The sequence below is a fragment of the Micropterus salmoides genome, unplaced genomic scaffold (genome assembly GCF_014851395.1).
Source record: "Micropterus salmoides isolate LMB-PRFRI ecotype aquatic unplaced genomic scaffold, ASM1485139v1 Ms_hic_scaffold_3, whole genome shotgun sequence".
Lineage (NCBI taxonomy): Eukaryota > Metazoa > Chordata > Actinopteri > Centrarchiformes > Centrarchidae > Micropterus > Micropterus salmoides.
In genome coordinates this window covers 33,877,232-33,900,555 of record NW_024042261.1, presented here as the reverse complement: position 1 = coordinate 33,900,555, position 23,324 = coordinate 33,877,232, and the positions used below count along the sequence as shown (strand labels likewise).

At 40.2% G+C, this 23,324-nt stretch overlaps 2 protein-coding genes across 2 annotated transcripts; one reads left to right on the top strand and one right to left on the bottom strand.

Annotated features, from left to right (window-relative positions):
* Positions 1 to 950: 950 nt before the first annotated feature.
* tmem91 (transmembrane protein 91) lies at positions 951 to 16,127 on the top strand. The gene is made up of 4 exons (XM_038693880.1): positions 951 to 1,496; positions 8,364 to 9,943; positions 12,338 to 12,484; positions 13,790 to 16,127. The coding sequence occupies exons 2-4, from the start codon at positions 9,509 to 9,511 to the stop codon at positions 13,943 to 13,945; spliced, it is 738 nt and encodes a 245-aa protein (XP_038549808.1). The 5' UTR covers positions 951 to 1,496; positions 8,364 to 9,508; the 3' UTR covers positions 13,946 to 16,127.
* Positions 16,007 to 21,368, bottom strand: exosc5 (exosome component 5). The gene is made up of 6 exons (XM_038693879.1): positions 21,216 to 21,368; positions 19,686 to 19,799; positions 17,463 to 17,584; positions 17,198 to 17,338; positions 16,619 to 16,708; positions 16,007 to 16,378 (listed from the first exon to the last, which is right to left on the bottom strand). The coding sequence occupies exons 1-6, from the start codon at positions 21,310 to 21,312 to the stop codon at positions 16,283 to 16,285; spliced, it is 660 nt and encodes a 219-aa protein (XP_038549807.1). The 5' UTR covers positions 21,313 to 21,368; the 3' UTR covers positions 16,007 to 16,282.
* Between the last annotated feature and the right edge of the window lie 1,956 nt (positions 21,369 to 23,324).

The window sequence follows — 23,324 nt, the reverse complement described above, 5'->3', positions numbered from 1 at the left end:
TGGACTGAGAGGCCTCTTGTCACTCTGACAGCCAGATCAGATAGGCACTGCAGCTGTGCTGCCTGGCTGGAAGGAACCAAAAAACAAGAACAACAAAAACAAAAACCAGCCAAAAGGTTAAACCGTTTCTGAGGGAGGGGGATTCTAGCTAAGAGCTGTGCACCTCATTAAATACTCAGCCTAAGCCCTGTGGATTTCATTGATTGCTGGTGTCCAGCAATGCCTGAGCTTTATCCTGTGTGGCCTCTCCTGAAAGAGGCAAAATGAGCATGAGCATGAAGCAGGGATGATTGTTTTTGCTTCTTGAGTCTATTTCTGACTTGAGATCTTAATGTGGCCTGGCCTGGGTAGCTAAAGTGGGTCATAGGGTGAAGCGGACATGAAAGCGGTGACACAAAGTGGAGTCATCCGTGCTGGGGGGTATCTCACTGCCTCCAGTCTGGTATAGCACATACACTCAGCCACTGCGTAATACTAATCCAACCCCCCTCCCCACTTGCCTTTTTTCCACCTCCATCACTTTTCATTTCCCCCCGCCTCTCTGTTTTGATTGCTGTCTCTGTTTGTGTTTGCTCATACTTGCACGTTGATGCGCATTGTGGAAATTGCATTTGCAACTCCTCCAGAATCCTAAAATTCACTGGCTTCACATACATATGTGTTGCAAAGGCTAACCTTAACCCCCCTGCTGCATCCTTAGTCTTAACCCCAATCCTAATTCCAACCCAAAATCAAGCTCTGACCCTACTAATCCTCTTAAATAAATAAGAAAAGGCTAAATGTCCTCATTTTGCTAAAGTGTGTCCTTCTTTCTATCCTTAGGAGGACCCCAGAGTAATTGAAATATATCACACATGCTCCCACTGCACCAACAGGCTTTAAGACCCGGTTTTTCCTCCGTAATAAGGTAGCAGAGTCAAGGAAAGAGAAAGGGAGACAGACAGAGAGAGGTGGAGGAAGAGAGAGAGGATAGAAAAAGAGCTGTGTTTGGAAAGTCAGGGAAAGTTGACACCGTGTAAGACGCACTGGTACCGCAACGAGGATTAATGAAAGACCTTCTACTTTCTGTGAGGAGGAGAGAGAGCGAGCCGAGCGGCATGCAAAAGAAGATGCCTTGCAGGGGGAAGGGAAGTCTTTGACACAGCATGCATATGCTGCCAGGCTGCACAGGTGTAATAGGTGCGTCTGCATGTATACACAGCCTCATCAGCAAAGCTCGACGGAGGGATGCCGACAAGTTTGACTCACGCACTGTAACTCAACCTTCACATCCCCTTTCTCTCTCACAAACACACTCCGTTCGTATCTAGACATAGGATATACACACACACCTTCTGCACGTACCCACGCTAAAACCAAGCAAATCGGCAGATCCGTGTGTAACAGCATTCAGTCCTGTGGATGGTTAAAACTGGATTCCCCCTTTTCTTCTCGGAGGACTCATCCCGAGAACAGGACAGGACGAAGCAGGACGGATCTCAGTTTCCAACTTAAAGGTGAGAAAATATTTTTGGAAAACACCTTTAGGTGTGTTACTTTGGGTAAGAACTACAGAAACCCCCGATTTATGATGTTTGTGGTGGCTGTTTTGTGTATTTGACTATTATTTGACAACACGTTATAACGTTACATAGCAATAATAATAGTTTTCCTCCTTTCTCTGTTATGGTTCCATCCTTAATAGGCTACCAACAAAAAGGCAAACTACATATTGTTCCTTTATAATTTTAGAGTAGGCCTACTTAATGCTCCTATTGCGTTCAGAAACACCCTTAGTGTTCACGGGTTTGAATTCATTAACAAGCAGTGAAGCACTAATTATCACGCAGTAAAATCTGCTATGTATGTAACTTATTACATAACCATAATAATAAAAATAACAAAAATACTAATAATAATAATGTATCATCTCCGGCAAGGTGTGTGTGTGTGTCACTAATGTTTTGGGGACATTGTAGGGACTGACCTTCCATTTGGATACAAAATGCATGTTCCCACACCCTAAAACATAAAAAATTTAGGTTGAATTACTTAGTTACTGTTAGGTTTAGGTTTAGGCTAGGTTTGCGTTGGGGATGGGGTTGAAAGGTTACCATTGTCCTTTGGTGGAGTTAGGAGTTCAGCCTACATACAATGTAGTGTAGTGTAATAATACCGGTACACAGTGGAGAAGTGCTCAACTTATTAAAGCATAGTACCAATAACCACAAACGTTTTGTGGAAGTGCTCAACATATTGAAACACGTTACCAATAGCGCCACCATGTGACCAGTTGCTAAGCTCTTTTTCACAGATGCTTTCACATCTAACTTGTTCAGCTGATTAAATCTTTCAGCAGCAGCAATCACTGACTTTCATGTCAGCAGGAATTTGTCAGAACAGGTTTTGCATTTTAAGTAACACTCTGTTCTGACATGAAACCTTTCAATTATTGATTTAGGGCTAATATTTGAGAAAGGTGATTTATTAATTATGACCATGTTTCTGAAGAAAATGGAGGACCAAACTGATATCACCTATAATGCAGGAGATAGAGACTTTTAGGTTTTATCATGAATCAAAATTCATTTTCTCACAGCTTTTTTGTACGTGTGTATATTTATGAAGATTACAATAAAGCTCTGTGCATCAATTGCTGCTTTGTAGTACAAACACAACAGCAGTAGAGCAACAACTCTTTACAAACATACACAGCTCTGTCCAATGTTTATGTTTGTATAGCTATTTATCGCTGTATGACAAGCCTGGTGTGCAGTAATATAAAACCATAGCACGCTCATGCAGCATTCCTGAAATCTCAGACAACTTCACACATCCGCATCCCTTAACACATTTTCCTCTTTTGTTCAGGTAGAAAAAAGTCTTTCAGCCATCTCCCAGAATCTGATTTGGAAGATCACATATTGAAGTGTGAAATGTAAAATGTGTGTCAGGGTATGCTTTCAAAGGACACAGCGTGTTTTGCTTGACAGCATTCCTGATTAAGAGCGGGTCTTTTCTCCACTCTTAACCTGACTGTGCCCTGCCTGTGTGTGCGTGTGAGAGTGTGTGTCATTGTCAATTTGAGGCCAACAAATACGCCATCCCTCGGTGGTGGGGACGATGATGAGACCATGTCATACATACTCATGTAAAGATCTGTAAGAGGCTAATTACCTCATTAAGCTCATTGGTGCATGCACACCCTAACATACACTTGCTTTGGTTACTTGTCAGAACATTTTATTTATTCAAATGTGTTCCCTAAAGGCTTACCTTAACCTTAAACATAGCTGTTACATACCTAAATGTAATCTGTACACAGGTTATTACACAGCAATATCGCTGATGTAAACACAGTCTAGATGACATCTGCAGCCTTTGATATTATGCAAGTTAAACCCCGGTTAGGCACTGTGGCGGTTCTTGTCAATGTTAACATACATTTAAACAGGCTTTACCAATAACAAATTACTAAAGTTAAACTAACATATTTCAGGCTGGTGTTCACGGTGTAACTGTCATTAATATCCAAGTCAAAACTACAATTGGGAGAGATGAAATTGAATCCTTGTAAACATTCTGAATTTTATTATTATTTATTATTTTATGTGGGTTGTTCAAACATGTCTACTCTACATGTGGTCAGCCACTAAAACATGATATTTCAGGACATTTATTTATAGTTTTGGGTTAGGATCGTTTAGTTACGGCAACTCTGGGCAGAGCTTTATAACAGCATGTTGAAAGTGACAACTAAATGTATTATGTTAACTAAATTATTTCTTAAACTGATTGTTGCATTTGTTACAACATCTGACAGATCATACATGTTGTACTTTGTTGTAAATTTGTGACTAGACCAAGAAAAGTGATGGCCAAATATATCAAAATAAAAACATAGTTAAAAAAACAGTGTGTTGTATGTTGGGAATGTACATGTGTGTACAACAAGCATTTAAGTAACCTCATTTTACATGGTCAAATGTTTTTTTCACAGTAACATCCACATACAGCCACTACACATGTAAACCCCCAAGAATATTGCAAGAGTTGCAGCAGTTTTAGAAGACACAAGTGATACATGTACACACATACATATACGCACACAAACAAACACTGAAACAACACAAGATCGTGAGATTCAGCCAGTCCCTGTACAGTGTCCCATGATGATTACAGATGCACACAATAGAACATTGAGTTGATCATACAACACACTCTGCAGAGATGCTGGAGCCATTTGCAACATATTGCACATGGGTAGCTTCTCATTCCAACGGCCTCATTGCACACAAGCACCAGCTGTGCGAGCAGTGTGTGTGTGTGTGTGTGTGTGTGTGTGGCAGGGCACCGAGGGCTTCAAAGGCTTTGTTTACCGTGTGACTGAAAGGGCAAGATGATGCAAGGCTGCAAAGGACTGCATGTGTGTTTGTCAGTGTATGTGTAGTTATGTGAAGGAAAGGAAATGACTGTATGTGGTGTTTGGGGTTAGAGTGGGACATACCATGGACAGATAAATGAGCTCACACTGTCATGCACACATTCTGCACAGGGGGTTCAAGTAAACCCAGTGCTCGGCGTGACTGTGCTCATTTGTTATTATATAGTAATTCTGTGGAAATTATCCATCCTTTGCAGTGTAATGTGACAGTAACACATCCTTACTGGAAGGCATGGCTATGCTGGAATTATCCCATCAAGTTATTATCAAGCCGAGCAGAGGAACACTGAAATGGCAAATTAGCCTCTGCTTCATTTATCCTGCAGTGAGCACTCCATGGTGAATGTGTTTCCATAGGAACATGATGTTACTTTGGGCTTCACGAGCTGTGAAACACGCTCTACGTCGCCGCCTGTTTTTTGCTTATCTTTTCTGTTCAGTTTCCTCTCTGCTCTTGTCAGTTTCTCCACACAGATTTAGGAAGAGAGAAGGAAAGTGAGAAAAGGGTTGGAAAATGAAATCAATAGGGCCATTTAACCGCCACTTGGGTTTTCAGATTTTTGTTTGGCATATCTTGAAGCCTGCTCTGGTCTTATCAGCCTGACATTGCTGTTCTTCAATATGTCAGGCTTCTATTTATTAAAGCCTACAGGCGTTTACAGTTCCTATTTCCTATAGCCTCTGTGCCATTTCTTTTCTACGACTGTGTTCACTGTATCTGTATCTCCTCAGTCTGAATCAGCTGAAATATTACAGCAATTACATCCAGCTCTGTGCATGGGTGTGTGTGTATATTCAGAGAGTCAGTGTGTGACAAAAAGTCTACATTGCGTTGCTGACAATCCATATAAGATTCATCAGCACCAGTTATCTGCTTTTGCAACAGCGGTTTAATGCAATATTTCACTTTGGTTTTTCCATGTCTTAAGAACAAGTTTTCTTGTCATGCAGCAAGTAGAATTTGTGCCAAGATAGACTAGTTTTGTACAGTGGCTTTGCCAAAAGTATTGGCTGGATAATGAAAAAGGGATGGAGTCAGATCAAAAGCAAAAGAAGAGGGGTAGAAGTAATGGAGGGAGCTGAGTACATGTGTGGTTCTGTATGTGTATGACAAAGCACCAGACTAAAAAGGAGAGAGATAGGGAAGGAGAGAAGACAAGCTCTTGTAAAAGTGTTGGTAGTGATTTGCAGCGGTGTCCTTGCAACCTTCCATCTACCTGACTGGATGTTTTATGAGTGTTGCAGAATCAGAAAAGGAGGCAGGCTTATAATACAGCTGACAGAAGTCTTTTTATGGAGGATGGGTGGGGGGTGTGTGTGTGGGGGGGGGGCAGGGGGTAATAAAGCTGAGTGCATCTCTCCTGAAATGAAGCTGCAGCGATTGGGAGGGGGGAAAAGAGAGAGGGAAGGCTGGTGCTACAAATATTAGTGTGTGAGTGAACAAAAGGCATGTGTGCAGTATGCGCCATATGTCCAGATGTGTGCATGTTAAGAGGGTGGAGGCAGCTGCTGTTGCTGACGCTGACATCAGTGTGTTGAGCGATCAATCAGCTTGTTCAGTATGGGAGGCACAAACCCTCCATAAAGGTGTGGGTGAAGAGAAGGGGAGCGAAGGGGGTTTGCACGGCAAAGCAATATCAGCGCGCAGACCAGAATGCAGCCCTCAGCACCACGCCAGCCCAAAGACATGCAATTATTCCAGTTTTTTCCTGTGCTGTGCAGTGATGCGTGCAAAAACAAGTCATTCAATTGATCTCAGGCCTATGAATCACTCTGCCATGCAGAATGAATACTTACTGATGAGATATTATGTAGTTTGTTGAAATGACACTTTCTTATTCTTCACACACAAAACAGAGATTTTTGTTCATATCTTCTCACTTGTCAGCTCACTGTAGCTTTTCACCACCACACAGTTATGTGCTAATTTTAGATATTGTCAGTTTGGAATATATAAAGTCAGTCATATTTTAGTTTAACTTAATAATTGCACGCCACTAGGTAATGTTTTAAGTCACTTATCAAATCCATGTTATGGGGCAATCAGGCGCATATGTCCAACCATCCATCCATTTTCTAAGCGGCTTATTCTGTGCTGGGTCATTGGGGGCTGGAGCCTATCCCAGCATGTATTAGGTGAGAGGCAGGGAACACCCTGGATAGGTCAATATTGCTAGCATATACATTTACACTAAGCTGGCTATGTTTGAAAACATTATTTCAAATGACACATAATATAACACTAGCATGCAGGTCATTTTGTAAAGATATGCATCAACACTAAAATGCCTGAACAATAGAAAGAGGGCTAAATGTCGTCTTCTTCATTTTATTTTAGGTAAAAAAAAGTCTGAATCACAGCCAATGAGCAGGACTCCTATTTGACTGCTCTGGCTATCTGTAACTTACTGTATCTTAATACAGCCAAATTCACCATTTAGTTGTTTTCATTGACATATTTTTATTGTTGTTTTATCTACGTCTTAATATTCTATTTTAGGGTGCCATTTTAACAACTATTCAGAGACAATGGATTAACATTGTCCAATTAAGTTAACTCTGGCGCATTTACAGTCTATTTAATGAACACTGCCCCTGTAAGTATAGTATTTCCTGCACTGCTGTATTGAAACGTCAATCAAATCAACATGTTATGATAAATACAAATATAATATATAAACATAAATACAACTTACTGACAACAGCTATATTGACATTTAAAATAAGTGATCCTAGAGAAAGTTGGGTGTGACAGAAGGTTTACTGACACAACAACCCCTGAAAATGTCTGGTTCAAGTAAGAAAATAGCCAGCTGAGTGTGGATGACAGGCCAAACTTACACTGCCTAGTGTGGACTCACTGTTTTACAAATCGGCAACTGCAGTCGAACTCAAGCACTTGTATATATATATATGCACATATATACACATATATAAGCTGTTAATTGTACCATGGCTATTGCTACAGTATGCTGGAGTCTTGTATTTAGGGCATCATTAATGCTCAGGCCATTTTGCAGCACTGCAGTAACTAATAATGCATAGATTGTCCCATGACCAGTGTCCCTGTCTGCTTTGAACTGAATGCGTGTGTATCCATCAGAGACATATTGCTGAGTAAGCAGTTTTCTCAAACACCAAGTGACCAGCCTTCCTCTGAAACACACCGGGCTGTGTGCCAGGCACACTTCAGGTACACTAACACTGGTAACTACTTTACTACACTGTATGTTATTATTTTGTACCATGTATTCTGGTACTATGAAGCTCACTGCTGAAATGAAACAAACTTAGAGACTGTATTTGTGAATGTTTTAAGTGTGTCTGTGTGAGTAATGACTACTATCTATGAATGAATGGTCTTGTTGTCATTTTGTTTACATGTAATTTGTTCTTAGGTCTCTCTTGCACATGCATCTCAATGAGATTAATACAAGTTTTTACTTGTTTTACTGTTCATGTAGTCACATTGGGACTCAACTTCCCACTGGGGACAAAAAGCTGGTCCATGCAAGCTAAAGCAATCATTTTAATGTAGATACCAATTTATGGCTATGGTTAGTACTATGTTTAGGTTAATGTTTTGGTAAAGAACATAGCACACACACAATGTTTTCTGAACCGTCTCTGCTGCATGTTCTGTAGATGTCTGAGAGACGTACATCAAGACACAACCCCCAGGGAGTGCACTTAGTGAAGCACAATCTCTATCGAGACTTTCAAATAAAATAATAATAATATGTTGTGAACATATTAACTATATCTGCAGTGATCGATCAAGGCCCACAGCTTCACAAAGAGATCACACTTCAGTAGCGCTTACACTGCACCGATGTCCTGTGTCTGATGGGGTAGGGGTTAGCACACAGCCCTGAGTACCAGGATGCAGTAAAGATGTAAAGTCTAAACATTTTGTGTGACCATGTTCTCTTCTTGACAGACCTCTTCATCCTCATCTGAGAACCGAATAGAGAGCTACCCGTCCGTCCTGAGTGAAACCCTCTAAAGGTGGACAGGGTACATTAGAAATACATGTTCCAAAGGAGCGCTGCTGTGGCAAGCAGCGAACCCACAACCATAAATCAACACTGTTGGACTTTGATTTTTTCATTATTACTTCGCAGAGACACAGACATGTTGGCAGGCCTGCTGACCTGCGAATGTGCAACATAGGATTCTATTTCTGGAGCCTCATTGCTTTTACAGATTAACTGCCCTCAAATATGGCCCCAATCCATTCATTCCACCACTAGTTTGACTGCTGCCGAAGGTTCTGCATATTCAAGCTTCAAAAGAACCCACTGTGCGTCAGTCGAGTCATTTGAAGACCCACTGGCCCGTTTTTCAAAAGCAGTGTCAGTTTTTTCAGACTCCTGCAGAGGAACAAACACATGGCTGTATGACAGGACATCTTTAAAGTCGTTTTTGTTATTTTCCTCACAATCGTTTCCCAAATCACAAGTCATTGCCCATTTCAAATCTAGAAAAACTGAAGGGAAAGATTGACGTCCAAAGCTTTGACGCTAATACCATGACACTTCCATTAAGACTTTTATTGCAAGAGACATTTTCCATGAGTTCCTGAGGGCAAATCACACTGAAATCCCATTGCCCAGTGTTTTCATTAGCCTGTCTTCGGCGAATCAAGGTCTTCCATCATCAGAAGTGACATTTCCATATTGAATGAGAGCGAAAGTAGCTTCCATTAGCATATTCATGAACAGTGACACTCTCAATCATGTGAAAAGGAAGACATGGTGCAAACCCTGAGCCATCAAGCCCTGGAACAAATAGTTTATGACATGTGAGGAAAGAAGGATCTGGAATCCCCCTTAACAACCTTAGCACATCCCTTAGCACAAAGGAGAAAGCGACCACTGGCACATTAAGGATATTTCAGCCATAAACCTGAAATGTGTTGTTGGCCTATGGACCAAGGCCTATAATAAGAGAAAAATTAAAGAATAGGATTAAAGATGGATTATCACTGAAACCCACTGGACACTCTTTAGGGAGACACTTAAGACCAAGTTGTAGATTACATTTGGTTGTTGATGTGGTGGCCTCTTGTGTGGTGAGAGAGGGATGGAGAATCTAGATGAGCTGGAGCACCCTCTTCTGGAAGAAAACCCCAATAACAGCCGGGCATCAGGGCCGGGGCTGGGGCCGGGGACTGGACAGGCCTCCAGCGGGCTGTTCAAGAGCATCTTGGTTAAGTGTGAGGAGGACAGGGCCTACCCTCCTTTAGCGTGGAGGAGCTATTGTGGACATCCACCTGAGCTTCAGCAGCAACAGCTACTAGACCCTTGCTCCTTACCTCGCACACTGGAGTCCTTTTACCCACCAGCCCCCATCTGGGGCCATGCAGACTCCCTGCTCAGCAAAGACTACCTAGAGACCACCTTTGTGGACATTCGGCCCGGCTCCACACTGGAAAGGAAGCTGCTGGCCGAGACGCAGGACTACCACAGTGTGTCCTACAGCATGGATGATGAGGATGACCTGCTTCCTGACTCTGACGTAAGAAATAATGTTTGTGTGTACTGAGTTTGTGTATTTGACTTCCAAATTTTAAAATCAAGCTGTAATTTAAAACAAAATTATGACTAATATCGGAAGGCAGTGCTCTTTCTCTATTTTATTCTATTCTATTCTCTCAAGCATCCAAAAACAGTGAAATTCCCAGTTTAATGTCTAAGGGGACATCTCCAAATGTCTCTTTTTATCCAGTCCAAGATACTCACTTTACAATTTGAAAAACAAAAATTTTTTAGCAAACCTCACACAGGAGAAGCTGAATCAGGCAACAGTTGGCCTTATTGCTTGATAAACGATGAATCAAAATATCAGTTATCAAAATAGCTGCAGATTCATTTTCTGTAAATAATCATAATGTGATTTCTACCACATCCTCTTTGTTGCTTAGGGGAGTTTTGCATTAAAAGCACTCTCATATTCTCAGTAAGGATTCTGGGAACCAAAGAGGAACTTAAAATAGATATATGAGCAATGCATTTCAGGGTAGGCAGCAATTGAATCCTTACTGTCAAAAAGCCAGATTACATAAAGCTCCTCTCCTGCTGCGGTGTAGGTAATGACACTACAGTAGCAATGGAGGATGCCAGTTCTATTTCATAGATCAGTGAGCAAAGCCCACCCTGGAGTGAAATGTAAATTAACTTTAAGACTCTTGCAGTGGTCATGTGATATTTTGGGAGCGATCACAAGAATGTGTATGCTTGTAAATGTTACAAATAAGTAGCTGCTGGTTGTTTAAATTGTTATGAAAAGTCTCTCAGCAAGGTTAAATCAAAAGGTCCAATTACCCACTGTGAAATAAAAGGCTGAAGGCCATTTTACGATCATTACTTTGATTAAGAACACAAGCAAGTGGACACAAACACAGTAGTACCATTCACCATTAAAATCAAGAGCAGTTGGCTGCCGCAAAGTTTAGTTTAGGAGTTTGATCCACAAGGACAAAAGAACAGTACACACACAAAAAAAAATTTTCAAGCTCATTCTGAATGCTGGCAGTAGTGCAGTGATGCAAAGGCCTGTGGGAATAAAACCTTGCAGTGACCTCAAAGAGGCATAACACAACATCTCGTTCTCCTTTGTTCAAACGATTAGTTAAAGGACTCAATCTGGCCCCCAAAATCCCGTCATTGCTTCATGCTAAATTTTCACTGTGGAGTTGATTAATGTTATATGATGCCAGAGCATTAGAGATTACCTCAGGATAGTCTGTCAATAAAAAATGCTCAAGAGGGATCACTCCTGACATATGAAAATAATTTCAAACAGGACAAATCAGTCATCAGATGGTCTTTTTTAGAGCAACGGAACATAATGTGACTGACATCAGGAAAAAAAACAACCTTGTGAACTAATCTTTAAAGCAATGTGTGCAATAATGTACACTGATTTGCCCTGTCTGATCTACTTTAATGTTTAAAAGCACAGAAAGAAAAGTATTTGGATGAATTTGGGAGCTGATGCATGAAGCATTTGCTCAAATGTTGCGGGAGCATTTTGAAAATGCACAATTATTTCACGCACAAAGTAAAACAAAGAGTAATGTGGCAGGGTCAGAGTGAGAGTGGAAGTCAGATTGAATATGCAGCTGTTTCAAAAAGATACATGAGTCATGAATTGCCTGCGGTCAGCAGCACTAGTGCACATCTAGACTAACCCCATTCAGTCACATTATCTTACAGGCACCAGCAAAGTTTTACAGTTGTTTTGGAGGACTTGAACACAACATAACAAAAAAGCAAGTTGTGAGTTCTTCCACAAAACAGTGACTTAGTATTATCTTTGTATGTTTAATGCAAGTTGAAAAATATTACTCAACATTGTCATTTGCTAACTTGAATGAATGACTACACTTTGAGTCACTCACACTTATAGGTGTGTCTAGCTAGCACATAGTTTTAGTTTTACATACCCAGGTTTAAAGATGTCTGCCACTAACAAAAGCAAGTGGACAAACACACAGTAGTAGAATACCATTAAAATCAAGAGCAATGCCACAAGGTCAAAGGGAATATGATTTGTGTTGCTCACATCATCTAAAATTACATTATATTCAGCATATGTGTCTTTACAGAAACAATGTATAATTACTTTGGTTTTCAGTGGAATCACACTGAATTGAAAAATATAAATGTCAAAATATCCTCAACAGATGTTGCTGTTGAATGTTTTAAATGTAATTTTCAGTTGCTGGGAAATTCAATTCACTTTATCTCCATTGCATTGGTATGGAGGTAGAAATCTCAAAGACAAATATCTCAAAACTCAGGCAAACCACAACTATCTGCATGAACAGATACCATTTTCTTTTTTGTAATTTGGATACTGGACCCTTTAACATGAACTCAACCTAAGTGCACTCTGTTTGAATCCCAGGACTCATCCATTGATGACTTCAGTGATACAGACAGCGAGAGCAACTTCCCTCTGATGATCCCTCAGGACTACCTGGGTCTGGCCTTTTTCTCCATGCTCTGCTGCTTCTGGCCCCTGGGCATTGCTGCCTTCTACCTTTCACAGAAGGTAGACACACACACACACACACACACACTCAATCTGACAAGATTTAACCTGGCACTGTAGTTCACAGCCAAGGGTGATTTCCGACCCTCTGCAGTGTGTGCAGACTAACAACAGGTCCAGTGTCTTGGAGTTTAGACAGGAAGAGATTACACCTAGATTTGCAGGATTATGCCACAAGAGCTTTGAAACTGCATAGAGCTCAACAATCCAAAGGAGGAATGCACAAGGATGTGCAATGTGGTTTTATACATTTAGATCATTTTAGGTCTGTTGTGCCACAATTAAGACTGGTCGTTTATACAGAAGCTTAATTAAGATATTTAAAAAAACAGAAATGATTGACTACATTTATTATGTATCATCAAATGCGCCCGTATCAGTGGCATGACACATTGAACGACTGGATGTTCACAACCTTCCCATCACAGGCCTAACTTGAGTTGTGAACAGCTCCAACAAAGCATTATTTTTCTTTGCAAGGTCTATTCAGGTTGACAGGCTGTAAATTTTAAAGGGAATCTAATAATTAACCACAAAACAAAAAATGCCAGCGAACATGCTGCTACTTTTAAATACTGTGTCAGTATGCTATCAATATAATCATCTCCTTCCTCCAAAATCAGTCTTTAACATTACACATTCACAAAAACAAAACTGAGATGAGATACTGCAGATATAATACATAGTGTTTTCCTATAAACATCTTAAAACTGTTAATTTGATAGCTAAGAAGAATGAATCTCTTCTAAGACAAAGTTGGAAATATGGAGCAGGGAAAAGGGCACAGCACCACTGCCATCAGTCGTTATTACCTCTGGCTGTGTAGAAAATCCCCTAACACCTCTATCTCTAGTTGCCAGAGGCCCATAGTGTATATAGGCATCCTTCCAGCACTGAAAAAAAATATATATCCCATTAACGCTTTTGCAAAGCTAACCGGCAGCAAGCTGCAAAGGCCTTTTGATCAGATCAATGGCCTTCATTAAGGTTTAATTAGAGTCATAACAAGAAGCCCCAAGGTGATAGATTTCCAATATTGTTGAGTGCTACCTAAAACGGGGGTCAGAGTCAAAGGCAAGGACTAGTGGGAGAGAGGAACGGAGCAGAGGAAGGTGATGAATGAGGCACAAACGGCGGGTGTGATCTAGCGATGGAACATAACATGAGCTTAGCGTGTGATTGGAATGAGTGGAAGAGGAAAGTGGAGGCCAGGGAGGACATTGACAAATGATGACGAATGCCCTTCTCTCCTCTTTTTCCCCTACCTCTAATCCTTATCTCACTCTCCTCTCCTCTGTTTTTCAGACCAACAAGGCATCGGCTCAGGGGGATTTTCAGGGGGCCAATGCAGCGTCTCGCCAGGCCCTGTGGCTCTCGGTGCTCTCCATTGTGTTTGGAATCATAACGTACATCTGTGCCATCGCTGCGTTGATTTCCTACCTGTCTGGCAAACCACCATAAAAGCAACTTTTGCACAAGGATACACACACAAAAAACATACCTCTCGCACATTTCATGAATATCAACATGTCGCCTGTAAATGTAAAATAATCACAGTCTTTGTCTGTCGACCCTATTTGCAGTTATGTTTTAAAAGCAGAGAACAGACAGTGAAAACCACAGGAGAGCTGGTGTGTATTTTATAATCACTTCTAATTGGATTGGGACATAATTTAACTCAGAGGGCATTCCTCGCACGTGAAGAAAAATAATTGAAAAAGAAGTTATACAATATCACTCCATGTAGAATATTCAGTCTGTCAGGACTGAACTTATCTGTTATCCTTTAAATCTGTGCTGTAGTCGTCCTCACGTGTTAAGCATTGCTGAAGTAAAACAAAAAACTGTGACAACAAATGCAGATGTTATCACTGTAGATATCACTGTCACAATAACAATGGAAGAATAATGAGAAGCAGAAAGTGAAGAGAGGGGATATGTGGCCTTGTCTGCCTGGGAGGAGCCAAGCGGAGGGCAGTATACGGCGGTGGAGTCTGCAGATTTATGAGAAGGTCACAGCAAGGACGTGGCACTGGCTAAATCCTGATGGACCTTGCTGTGGGAGGGCCTGAGCCAGCACTGTCGCTTGTGGGGGGAAAAGCTGGTGATGGTTTCAGAGCCCAAGAGCTTTTTATATATATATATATATATATATATATATATATGAGGGACCAGAAGCAATAACCCAGAATTTCTTGCTGCTCCTCCAGCCAGAGCGAGGGACCCACGTGGAAACACTGCACATGTACATTGATCAACCCATCCTGATATAATTTAGCATCACTCACTGTTTAGCTCCAGAAAAGGACTGATTTTGCTTTGTCTATGCCAAGTTGAATAAGTATATTTATGTTGAAATACACAACATATGAAAAATACAAATAGTGCCATTCTTTAAGAAAATAAAAATAAATGGAGTTCAGGAGTTTTCAAATGAAATGCAAGGTGATGTTAAACACAGGCTCTGGATATAGAGGTAAAGGAGCTGCTTCTACATACAGTGCTAGGAAATGATGACATACACACGGGGGTGCAGAGCTGCAATGAAAAGTGCCAAAAATACAGAAGAAACTCTTAAGGATGCTCCTTTTATGAGCTATTCCATTAATAGAAGCAACCAGTCTGCAACTCCACGCTCCCCAAATATAGATTCTGCTATTTTCTCCTCCAAAATGAGGACTGAAATCCTTCAGGAACTTGCTTCTTGCAGTATGACAACTTAAAAAATGAAGTTGTCTACTTAAGCAAACACAGCAGCATTTTGTTCAAGTGAGCAAAGGGGTAAAAATAAATGTTGCAAAAAGTAGTCTATCAAGACAACTAGTGCTCAGCCGTGTGATGCATGAGTCAGTAAAAAACAAATCTCTTTTTCGGTCACAACAGAAAACTGCATGGCGAGTTTGTAGTTTGTCAAGTACAAACCTGCTCCAAGCTTCAATCACTTCCTTCATTTGGTCCTGATTTATTGCAAAAAAAACTCTGGCTGTATTGGTTTGAGCTTAAATGTCATTAACAAAACATAGAGTGAACAAAGGGACCTCCAAGAAAATACAATACAATGACTACAAGGTAAAAGTTGATATTTTATATTTAGATGTATAGTTTTTATAGTCCACAACTGAACTACAAGCAACTCAAATCTGATGTTTTCTCCAAACCCAGTGTTGTAACAAACCTAGGTGACTATTAGTGTGTATGTAGATACACGTGATATCAGTGTCTAAACCTTATCAGCTATCATGTTGATGTGCTGCGATACAGCTGCACTAACTGAGGTCACACAGTGTCGTACAGTTCTGACAATCCTGAACCATCCTCTGTCTCCACTGGACATTTGTGTCAATTCAAAAAATGTCCCGTTTTTACAGCTGCGTTACCACAATTAGTGATTTGTACGGAATCATTAAATGTGGATTGCCTTGATTGATCACACTGTCATGAGACTGGCTCTGGTCAGATGTGTCTCACTTTGTATCACTACAGAAAACACACTGGACAACTCGTGTCAATAAAGGTCAATGGTTGTGGCAAGTCAAATTTATTAATACAAGAGATATTCAGTTATTTCCCTGTTCACATCCTTGTATTACATGTAAATATTAAGCTGAAAAATCAATGAACCCCAATAAATGCACTTGTTTGACATGTCTTTCCTCCTTTTATTTCGCACTCTGACAGTTCAATCTGGTCTTCTCATGCCAAAACGTAAACCCCCCCCACTACCACCTGCTAAATATTTTCTTAAAACATCATTATTTGCTATTGTTTAAAAAAAAAAAAAGACAAGAATCTGCTTCTTCAGAGGGTTTTGGAGTATCGCCGCCTGATAGAGTCTCTGTAGAACTGGAAGATCTTCTCTGATGCTTTCTGACTGACTACTATACACTGCTGCAGCTGCAGAAGAAGAAAAACAAAAATCTTAACATGAGATGTCTGTAATATCACTATAGAAAGTGTGAAAAACATGTCATCATTTTCCGACCTGACAGCAGATCACCGACAGAGCTCGCACAATAATGACACAATCAAACATAACTGTGCTCTTTGTGCAACACACCTGGAAATCATACATTAGGCATGATCACAAACTTAAATTTGACAGATACTAAAACATTTGCTCCTTCATTTACTAACCTCATGAACCGAAAACGATCCTTTGGTTGATGACATCATTACTCTGTTGTCTGTACTGTCAATAGCAAAAGTCATCAAAGCTCGACTTTCCTGGTGTGAGTGGAAGCAGACAAGAAAACATTAATTCAGTGAGGGTTATGAGAGTGCTCAGCTGATTGTGCTGAAAAGACATGCAAATATTCTGCGGAGCACAACGGACTTGTACAAACAAATTTCCAGAAGGGACAAATTCAATTAACATTTCACCAATCCATGTTCAGTTTATTCCACATGATATATCTTATAAGCGCATTCAGGTGAATGTCATGGTCAGTGGTGGTACATGTTTAGTGTGACATTTTTCAGACTTCTACATTTGTCTTTTGACACCTCCCCCAAAAAAGCCTGAACGAGAGTTACACAGGTTTTAGATGGAGAGTGAAATCCAGTTTTCTAGCTGAAAATTAAACTGATTTTGGAGGCTGAACAGCAATAGTGCACGGTGTGAGGCACAGACGTAAAGCCCATTTCACTAGGAGTAGACTGGCCTGCCTCTTTTTTTTTTTTTTTTTTAACACAACACACAAGTCTCAGATTTACCTTTTCCTGAGCTGCAGTGGGGTCTGTGATAATTTGACCTTGTGTGTCGATGGAACAGGTCACTCCACAGAACAAGCAACTCATAGGCAGGCCTGCATCCATAAGAGCCATACAGGCAGCGTTCAACGAGCAAGACAAGAGCTGAGGAACAGGTAAGGAAGAACACTCACCAAGAAACACCACTGGAACGCCATTTCAATGCCCTACCAGCAGATTTGAAATTAACTTTACAGCACAATGCAGCAAGAGTTTTACGGAAGGATACTGAACCATCATCATGTAACACCTGAAGAATGAGAGTGAGGGAGGAGCGAGGATGAAGTGACATGAGCAGAGACGCCTCACACGTTTCTCGCACACACTGCTCTTGTGAACGCTCCTTTACACCTGGAAAATATGTAAATGTTGAGACTTATTCCACCTTGTGGTGTGTTGCGGTATGACAGTTTATGTACAGTACAAGTGGAAAAGGTTGTAAATTTACAGTTAGTAACCTCCTAAAACCCCAAAGTTCACCTTAAACTTCCTTATTTTCACTGTAGAAAATTTTATTTCGGAAGCGTATAACAATTTTTTCGTGTATGTGTCTCATCATTTCAACACTGCATTGTAACAGTACAGTAACCTGCCCACACAGTGTGAAATACCCAACATTTAATATTTCATGTTTTCACCATTACAGAGAATTAATAGTTCTACATGTCTTGTGCATTATTATTATTTATATGAATGTATCTCCCAGCTCTACTTGAAAATACAGTCCCCTCCAAAAGTATTGGAACGGTAAGGCAAATTCCTTTGCTTTTGTTGTTCACTGAAGACATTTGGGTTTAAGATCAAAAGATGAGTATGAGACAAGAGTTCAGAATTTCAGCTTTTATTTCCTGGTATTCACATCTAGATTAGTGTTAAACAACTCAGGCCATACCACCCTTTGTTTGAACCCACCCATTTTTCAAGTGAGCAAAACTATTGGAACGTGTGACTGACAGATGTTTCTTGTAGCCTTTTAGGTTGATTGTCCAAACATTAAATAGCTCTGCATGACTAGTTTTCATCCTTGGTTCAAACCTATAAAGACTGCATTTCCTGTTAAAGAGGATAAACCAACATGAAGACCAGAGAGCTGTCTATGGGAGAAAAGCAAGCCATTGTCAAGCTGAGAAAAGAAGGAAAATCGAGCAGAGCCATTGGACAAACATTGGGCATATCAAGCACAACAATTTGGAACGTCCTGAAAAAGAAACAACAGACGTCCAACAGGTCGGCCAAGGAAAACAACAGTAGTTGATGACAGAAATATCGTGAGAGCTGTGAAGAAAACCCCCAAAATATCAGTAAGTGACATCACCAACAACCTCCACAGTGCAGGGTGAAGGTATCACAATCCACTGTTGGAAGAAGACTCAGAGAGCAGAAATATAGAGGCCGAACCACAAGATGCAAACCACTCATCAGCAGGAAGAATCGGAAGGACAGATTGAAATTTGCAAAGTAGTACAGAGATGAGCTGCAAAAGTTCTGCAACACAATCTTACGGACTGATGAGACCAAGATTAATCTCTACCAAAGTGATGGAAAAGCCAAAGTGTGGAGAAAGAAAGGAACTGCAACAAGCTCATCTGTGAAGCACGGTGGAGGTAATGTCATGGCTTGTGCGTGCATGGCTGCTTCTGGAACAGGCTCATTAATATTTATTGATGATGTAAATGTTGATGGTAGCAGCAGAATGAATTCAGGAGTGGACAGAAACATTTTGTCTGCCAATTTACAGAGAAATGCATTGAAACTAATGGGGAGGAAGTTTATCATGCAGCAGGACAATGAGCCAAAGCACACTGCCAACAAAACAAAGGACTTCATCAGGGGGAAAAAGTGGAAGGTTTTAGACTGGCCAAGTCAATCAGCTGACCTTAACCCAATAGAGCATGCATTTCACCTCCTTAAGAGGAGACTGAAGGGAGAAACACCTCGAAACAAACAAGAACTGTAAGAAGGAAAAGGCCTGGAATAGCATCACAAACGAAGAATGCAACAGTTTGGTGATGTCGATGGGTCGCAGGCTTGAGGCAGTTAGTGCAAACAAGGGTTCTGCCACCAAATATTAAATGTTATTTACTTTATTTGTTCCTTTACTTTTGCTCACCTAAGAATGCTGTGGTCTAATACAAACGTTGATATGTCCTAAGTTGTTTAAGACACATCTAGATGTGAATACCAGGAAATGAGAGCTGAAATTCTGAACTCTTGTCTGTGAACAACAAAAACAAGAAGGAATTTGCTTTACTGTTCCAATACTTTTGGAGGGGACTGTACTTCTTTAACAAAGATATAAAGTGTTAGAAAATATAATTAAATTATCATTCATATAAGAAGATTTAAACTATCCACACTGAATCTGAACAACATTCAGAGACCGCATTAGACTCCCAATAAACAAATCAAATAAAGCTGCACAAAGAATGTTTTTCTTCTGATAATCACTTACTTGGCAGTCCCACTTTGGGCTGTACCAACACCTCCAGTGTTGCCCGGTCATAGATTTCCTTGCTGACTTTGACCTCAGCTGGTCCGTACACTCCAGCCAATACACTTGTGTCTCCTTCACATAAGGACAAAAGAGGACATTATTCTACAGAACATACCTTATTGATCCCTGTGACGCCACCTACCCACATTAAACTAACAACAACTATTTTTGCTTCCTCAACAGGAATGCATTTAGAGATAATACAGTTTTGTAGTTTTAAAAGACCAAACAATTAATGCTTGACATTTCGATCACAAAGCATCTTAAATTTGTACCCAAGTTATGAACAAAAAAACTTAGTGATAGCCACATTAAGTTTCTACAGCACCACCAAACATATATTTTGTTGCCTCCAACTTTAAGAAAAACACCTTCACCTTCACTTACATTAAGAATATTCTATTACATGTGAAACTATATATTTATTTATTTCCCTCGTTGGGTGGTATGAGTCATCCTCACGTTTGGGTCCTCTACCAGAGGCCTGAGAAACTGAGGGTTCTGCGCAATATCCTAGCTGCTCCAGGACTGCACTCTTCTGGACAGAGACTTCAGATGCTGTTCCTGGAATCTGCTGTAGCCACTCACCCAGTTTGGGGGTTACAGCCCCCAGCGCTGCGATTACCACGGGCACCACTTTTAACTCTCCACATCTTTTCTAGCTCCTCTTTCAGCCCTTGGTATTTTCTCGTGTTCCTCCGTCTTGATGTTGCTGTCGCTTGGGATCCATCACTACTGCCTTCTTCTGCTGTTTGTCAATCAACACGACGTCTGGTTGGTTGCCCATCACCAGTCCGGCCCATACTCATGGCAGATGTTCCTCTACACTATGACAGCTTCCTGCATCTTACACTCTGCTGTTATGTGCTGGACTGTCTCAGGGGCATCCTTGCAGAGTCTGCACCTGGGGTCCTGCCTGGTGTGGTAGACCCCAGCCTCTACTGATCTTGTACTGAGTATCCGCTCTTGTGCCAACATGATTAGTGCTTCTGTGTTGTCCTTTAGCCCAGTCTTTTCTAGCCACTGGTAGGATTTCTTGATATCAGCCACTTCTTCTATCTGTCCATGCCGTGCAGCGCTTGTCTCTCCATGAAGGTTCTTCCTCCTCATTGTTATATATAAATGCAGTGTGCAATGGAGTGTAACCTACACACATTATGTCACAAGCTATTAGATATTTAAACCAACAGAATGTACATAAAAGAGTTGCAGCTGATTGTTGTGTTTGAACGCAATAGGACAGGTAACCTTAGTTTCCGCTTTCAGAAACTCACTTTTTAACTTAGATTAACGTTATACATGCGTGACGAGATTTAATACTTTGTGAGTAGTATGTAGTATGATGTCCGGGGAGGCTGCTGCATGTGGCAGAGGCTAAGCCACACTTTAACCTGAACACAATCCAACAAAAAGCCTTAAAGTGCAACATCCCGAGTTCGGCTCCTTGTTTACAGCCGGTTTCCGATTCATATTTCTGTGTGTTGTTACCTTGGATGAAGGACGCTGAACCGTCAGGTCGAGACAGTAAACTCTGTTCACAACCAAACTCTCTCAAAGTAACATTTGAAGAGCTGCACACCTCCATCACGCTGCAGGAAGTGTGGCGTGTCGCGGCGAGTGACGTGTTCTGTTTTTGCCATTTTGAGGCCCTTACTGATGACATAAGAACGAGGATAAAAAAAAAAAAAAAGTACCCTCTAAATGGTTTTATTAGTTCTTCAACGTGACCGCCAGAGGGCAGTGAACGCTCCTCATTTTAAATGCACGGGTCACCCATAATTTTCCACCCTTTTAATCAAATTTCAAGGGGGAGAAAAATGCCAAGGGGATTTAACATCACAGTACAGACGAAACTGTAAGTAAGTAGGTGCAGTAAACAAGTAACTACATCAGTAGGAAGGTTATCTTTCAGTAACTAGCCACTGTGTACTGATACATCTAAAGAATATATTGCTAAATCAGTGTGTATTAATTAAGTTGTGGTTTCTAACGATGACTATTAAAGTATTCACCAGAAGTCATGTCTGCATCGGTTTGACAAACGAAAGGTTGCAGCTCCCCTCTGTCACCACTGGGGGGCTTCGTCACTGACGAGGCTTGTGTTCAGAGTTGTTTTAACCTCAGTGTAGCCTCTCAGGCACGACTTCACAGCATCCAGCAATAACCAAACAAAACGATTATTTTATATCTATCTAAGAAATTCCTCATTCCAATATAAATTTAAAGAAGTTCGTATGAACATTTTACATAGATACTATCCCTGTGTAAAAAAAAAAAAAAAAAAATGTAAACAGATTTATTTTCCCTTCATGTTCTTTCTTTACACTAAAAGTTGAATCCATTAGTCATGTTTTCTTTAAATGGATAGAAGATTCTCTAATGACTTTTTAAAGTTTTACCACATTAACACATGTTAGAAGGCATGGTCTTGTTTTTAAATTGTAATACTGGCTCACAGCCTTTCAATGATTCTCTAAAACTATTGTGTATTGTTGGCAATTTCAAATCCATAAGGCTAGAACGCTTCAAAGCACTACCAATTTTTATTTGTTTTATATTCAATTACAATATCTCTTTGACAATTATTGTCAAACAAAAAATCTATCAAAACCTCTTTAATAATGGGCAAATTACTCAGTAAAAAGTATATTTATATAAAGGCTACATATTAATTTATATCTCCCTCATACAATGTGTTTTCAACTGCTTTTGTTTCATTGTTTTATTTGTCTTATCTCTCAATGTATATCATTTTCTTGTGATGTTGTGTTATTGTTAATTGAAAATAGATTAGATAAATAGTTATTTATGCCAGGGGAGGGGGGTTAAATTCCCGTGTCACAGCACAAACAAACCAGTCAAAACAATCAAATAGCAAGTTACAACAATCCACATACGTACAATCCAAAGTCAAAATCCTACACATACCTGGCCAGTAAAGATGATTTTGATTCTGATTCTAACATAAAAGTTAAAAGTAAAAAAATGAATGCCCTGTGGTAAACACAGTTTGCAAAATGGTGAGCACAATAGATGTAATTAAGTTATTAGATTAAAATATGTACTGCACTTTGCCACAAGCAGAGAATACAGAGAATATTGTAAGTCCAGTTAGAGTCAAGTAGGAACTTAGCAGCCCACTGATTTCCACACAGCGACAGAGTTGACATGAAAAGCATTGTAATACTGCAGATTGGGTAAATGCATTACACATCAAGGCTTAGTTAGTTATTTGTATTGTAGCCAGCTCATCAATAAAAACACTGCATTTCCACTTAGGGTTAGAGTCCTAAGTGTTAAAAAAAAAAAAAGGATAGAGTGGTAGATGGGGAATCAAAGGAGTAAAATAAGCTAAGGTGAGAGACCTGCCTGTTTTTATTTTCTATTTAACTCTTTTAAAACATTTTTTTATATTTCCCTGTTGCTTTTATGTTTTATGTAAAGCAGTTTGAATTACCTTGTTGTTGAAATGTGCTATACAAATAAACTTGCACTTCTGACAAAAAAAAAACAGTGGTGGATGAAACATGGGATCCTTAAATGGGTGTGTAGTATCTGTATCACGCAAATAAAGCAATTGTTGGCGTTTCTGAGGCG

Coding starts and splice junctions, on each gene's coding strand:
- exosc5 (XM_038693879.1), bottom strand. CDS start 21,312: ATGGAGGTGTGCAGCTCTTCAAATGTTACTTTGAGAGAGTTTGGTTGT. Junction 17,585..19,685: donor GCCCAAAGTGGGACTGCCAA/GTAAGTGATTAT, acceptor CATATTTTCCAG/GTGTAAAGGAGCGTTCACAA. Junction 16,709..17,197: donor CCACTGCAGCTCAGGAAAAG/GTAAATCTGAGA, acceptor CACTCACACCAG/GAAAGTCGAGCTTTGATGAC.
- tmem91 (XM_038693880.1), top strand. CDS start 9,509: ATGGAGAATCTAGATGAGCTGGAGCACCCTCTTCTGGAAGAAAACCCC. Junction 9,944..12,337: donor ACCTGCTTCCTGACTCTGAC/GTAAGAAATAAT, acceptor TTTGAATCCCAG/GACTCATCCATTGATGACTT. Junction 12,485..13,789: donor CCTTCTACCTTTCACAGAAG/GTAGACACACAC, acceptor TCTGTTTTTCAG/ACCAACAAGGCATCGGCTCA.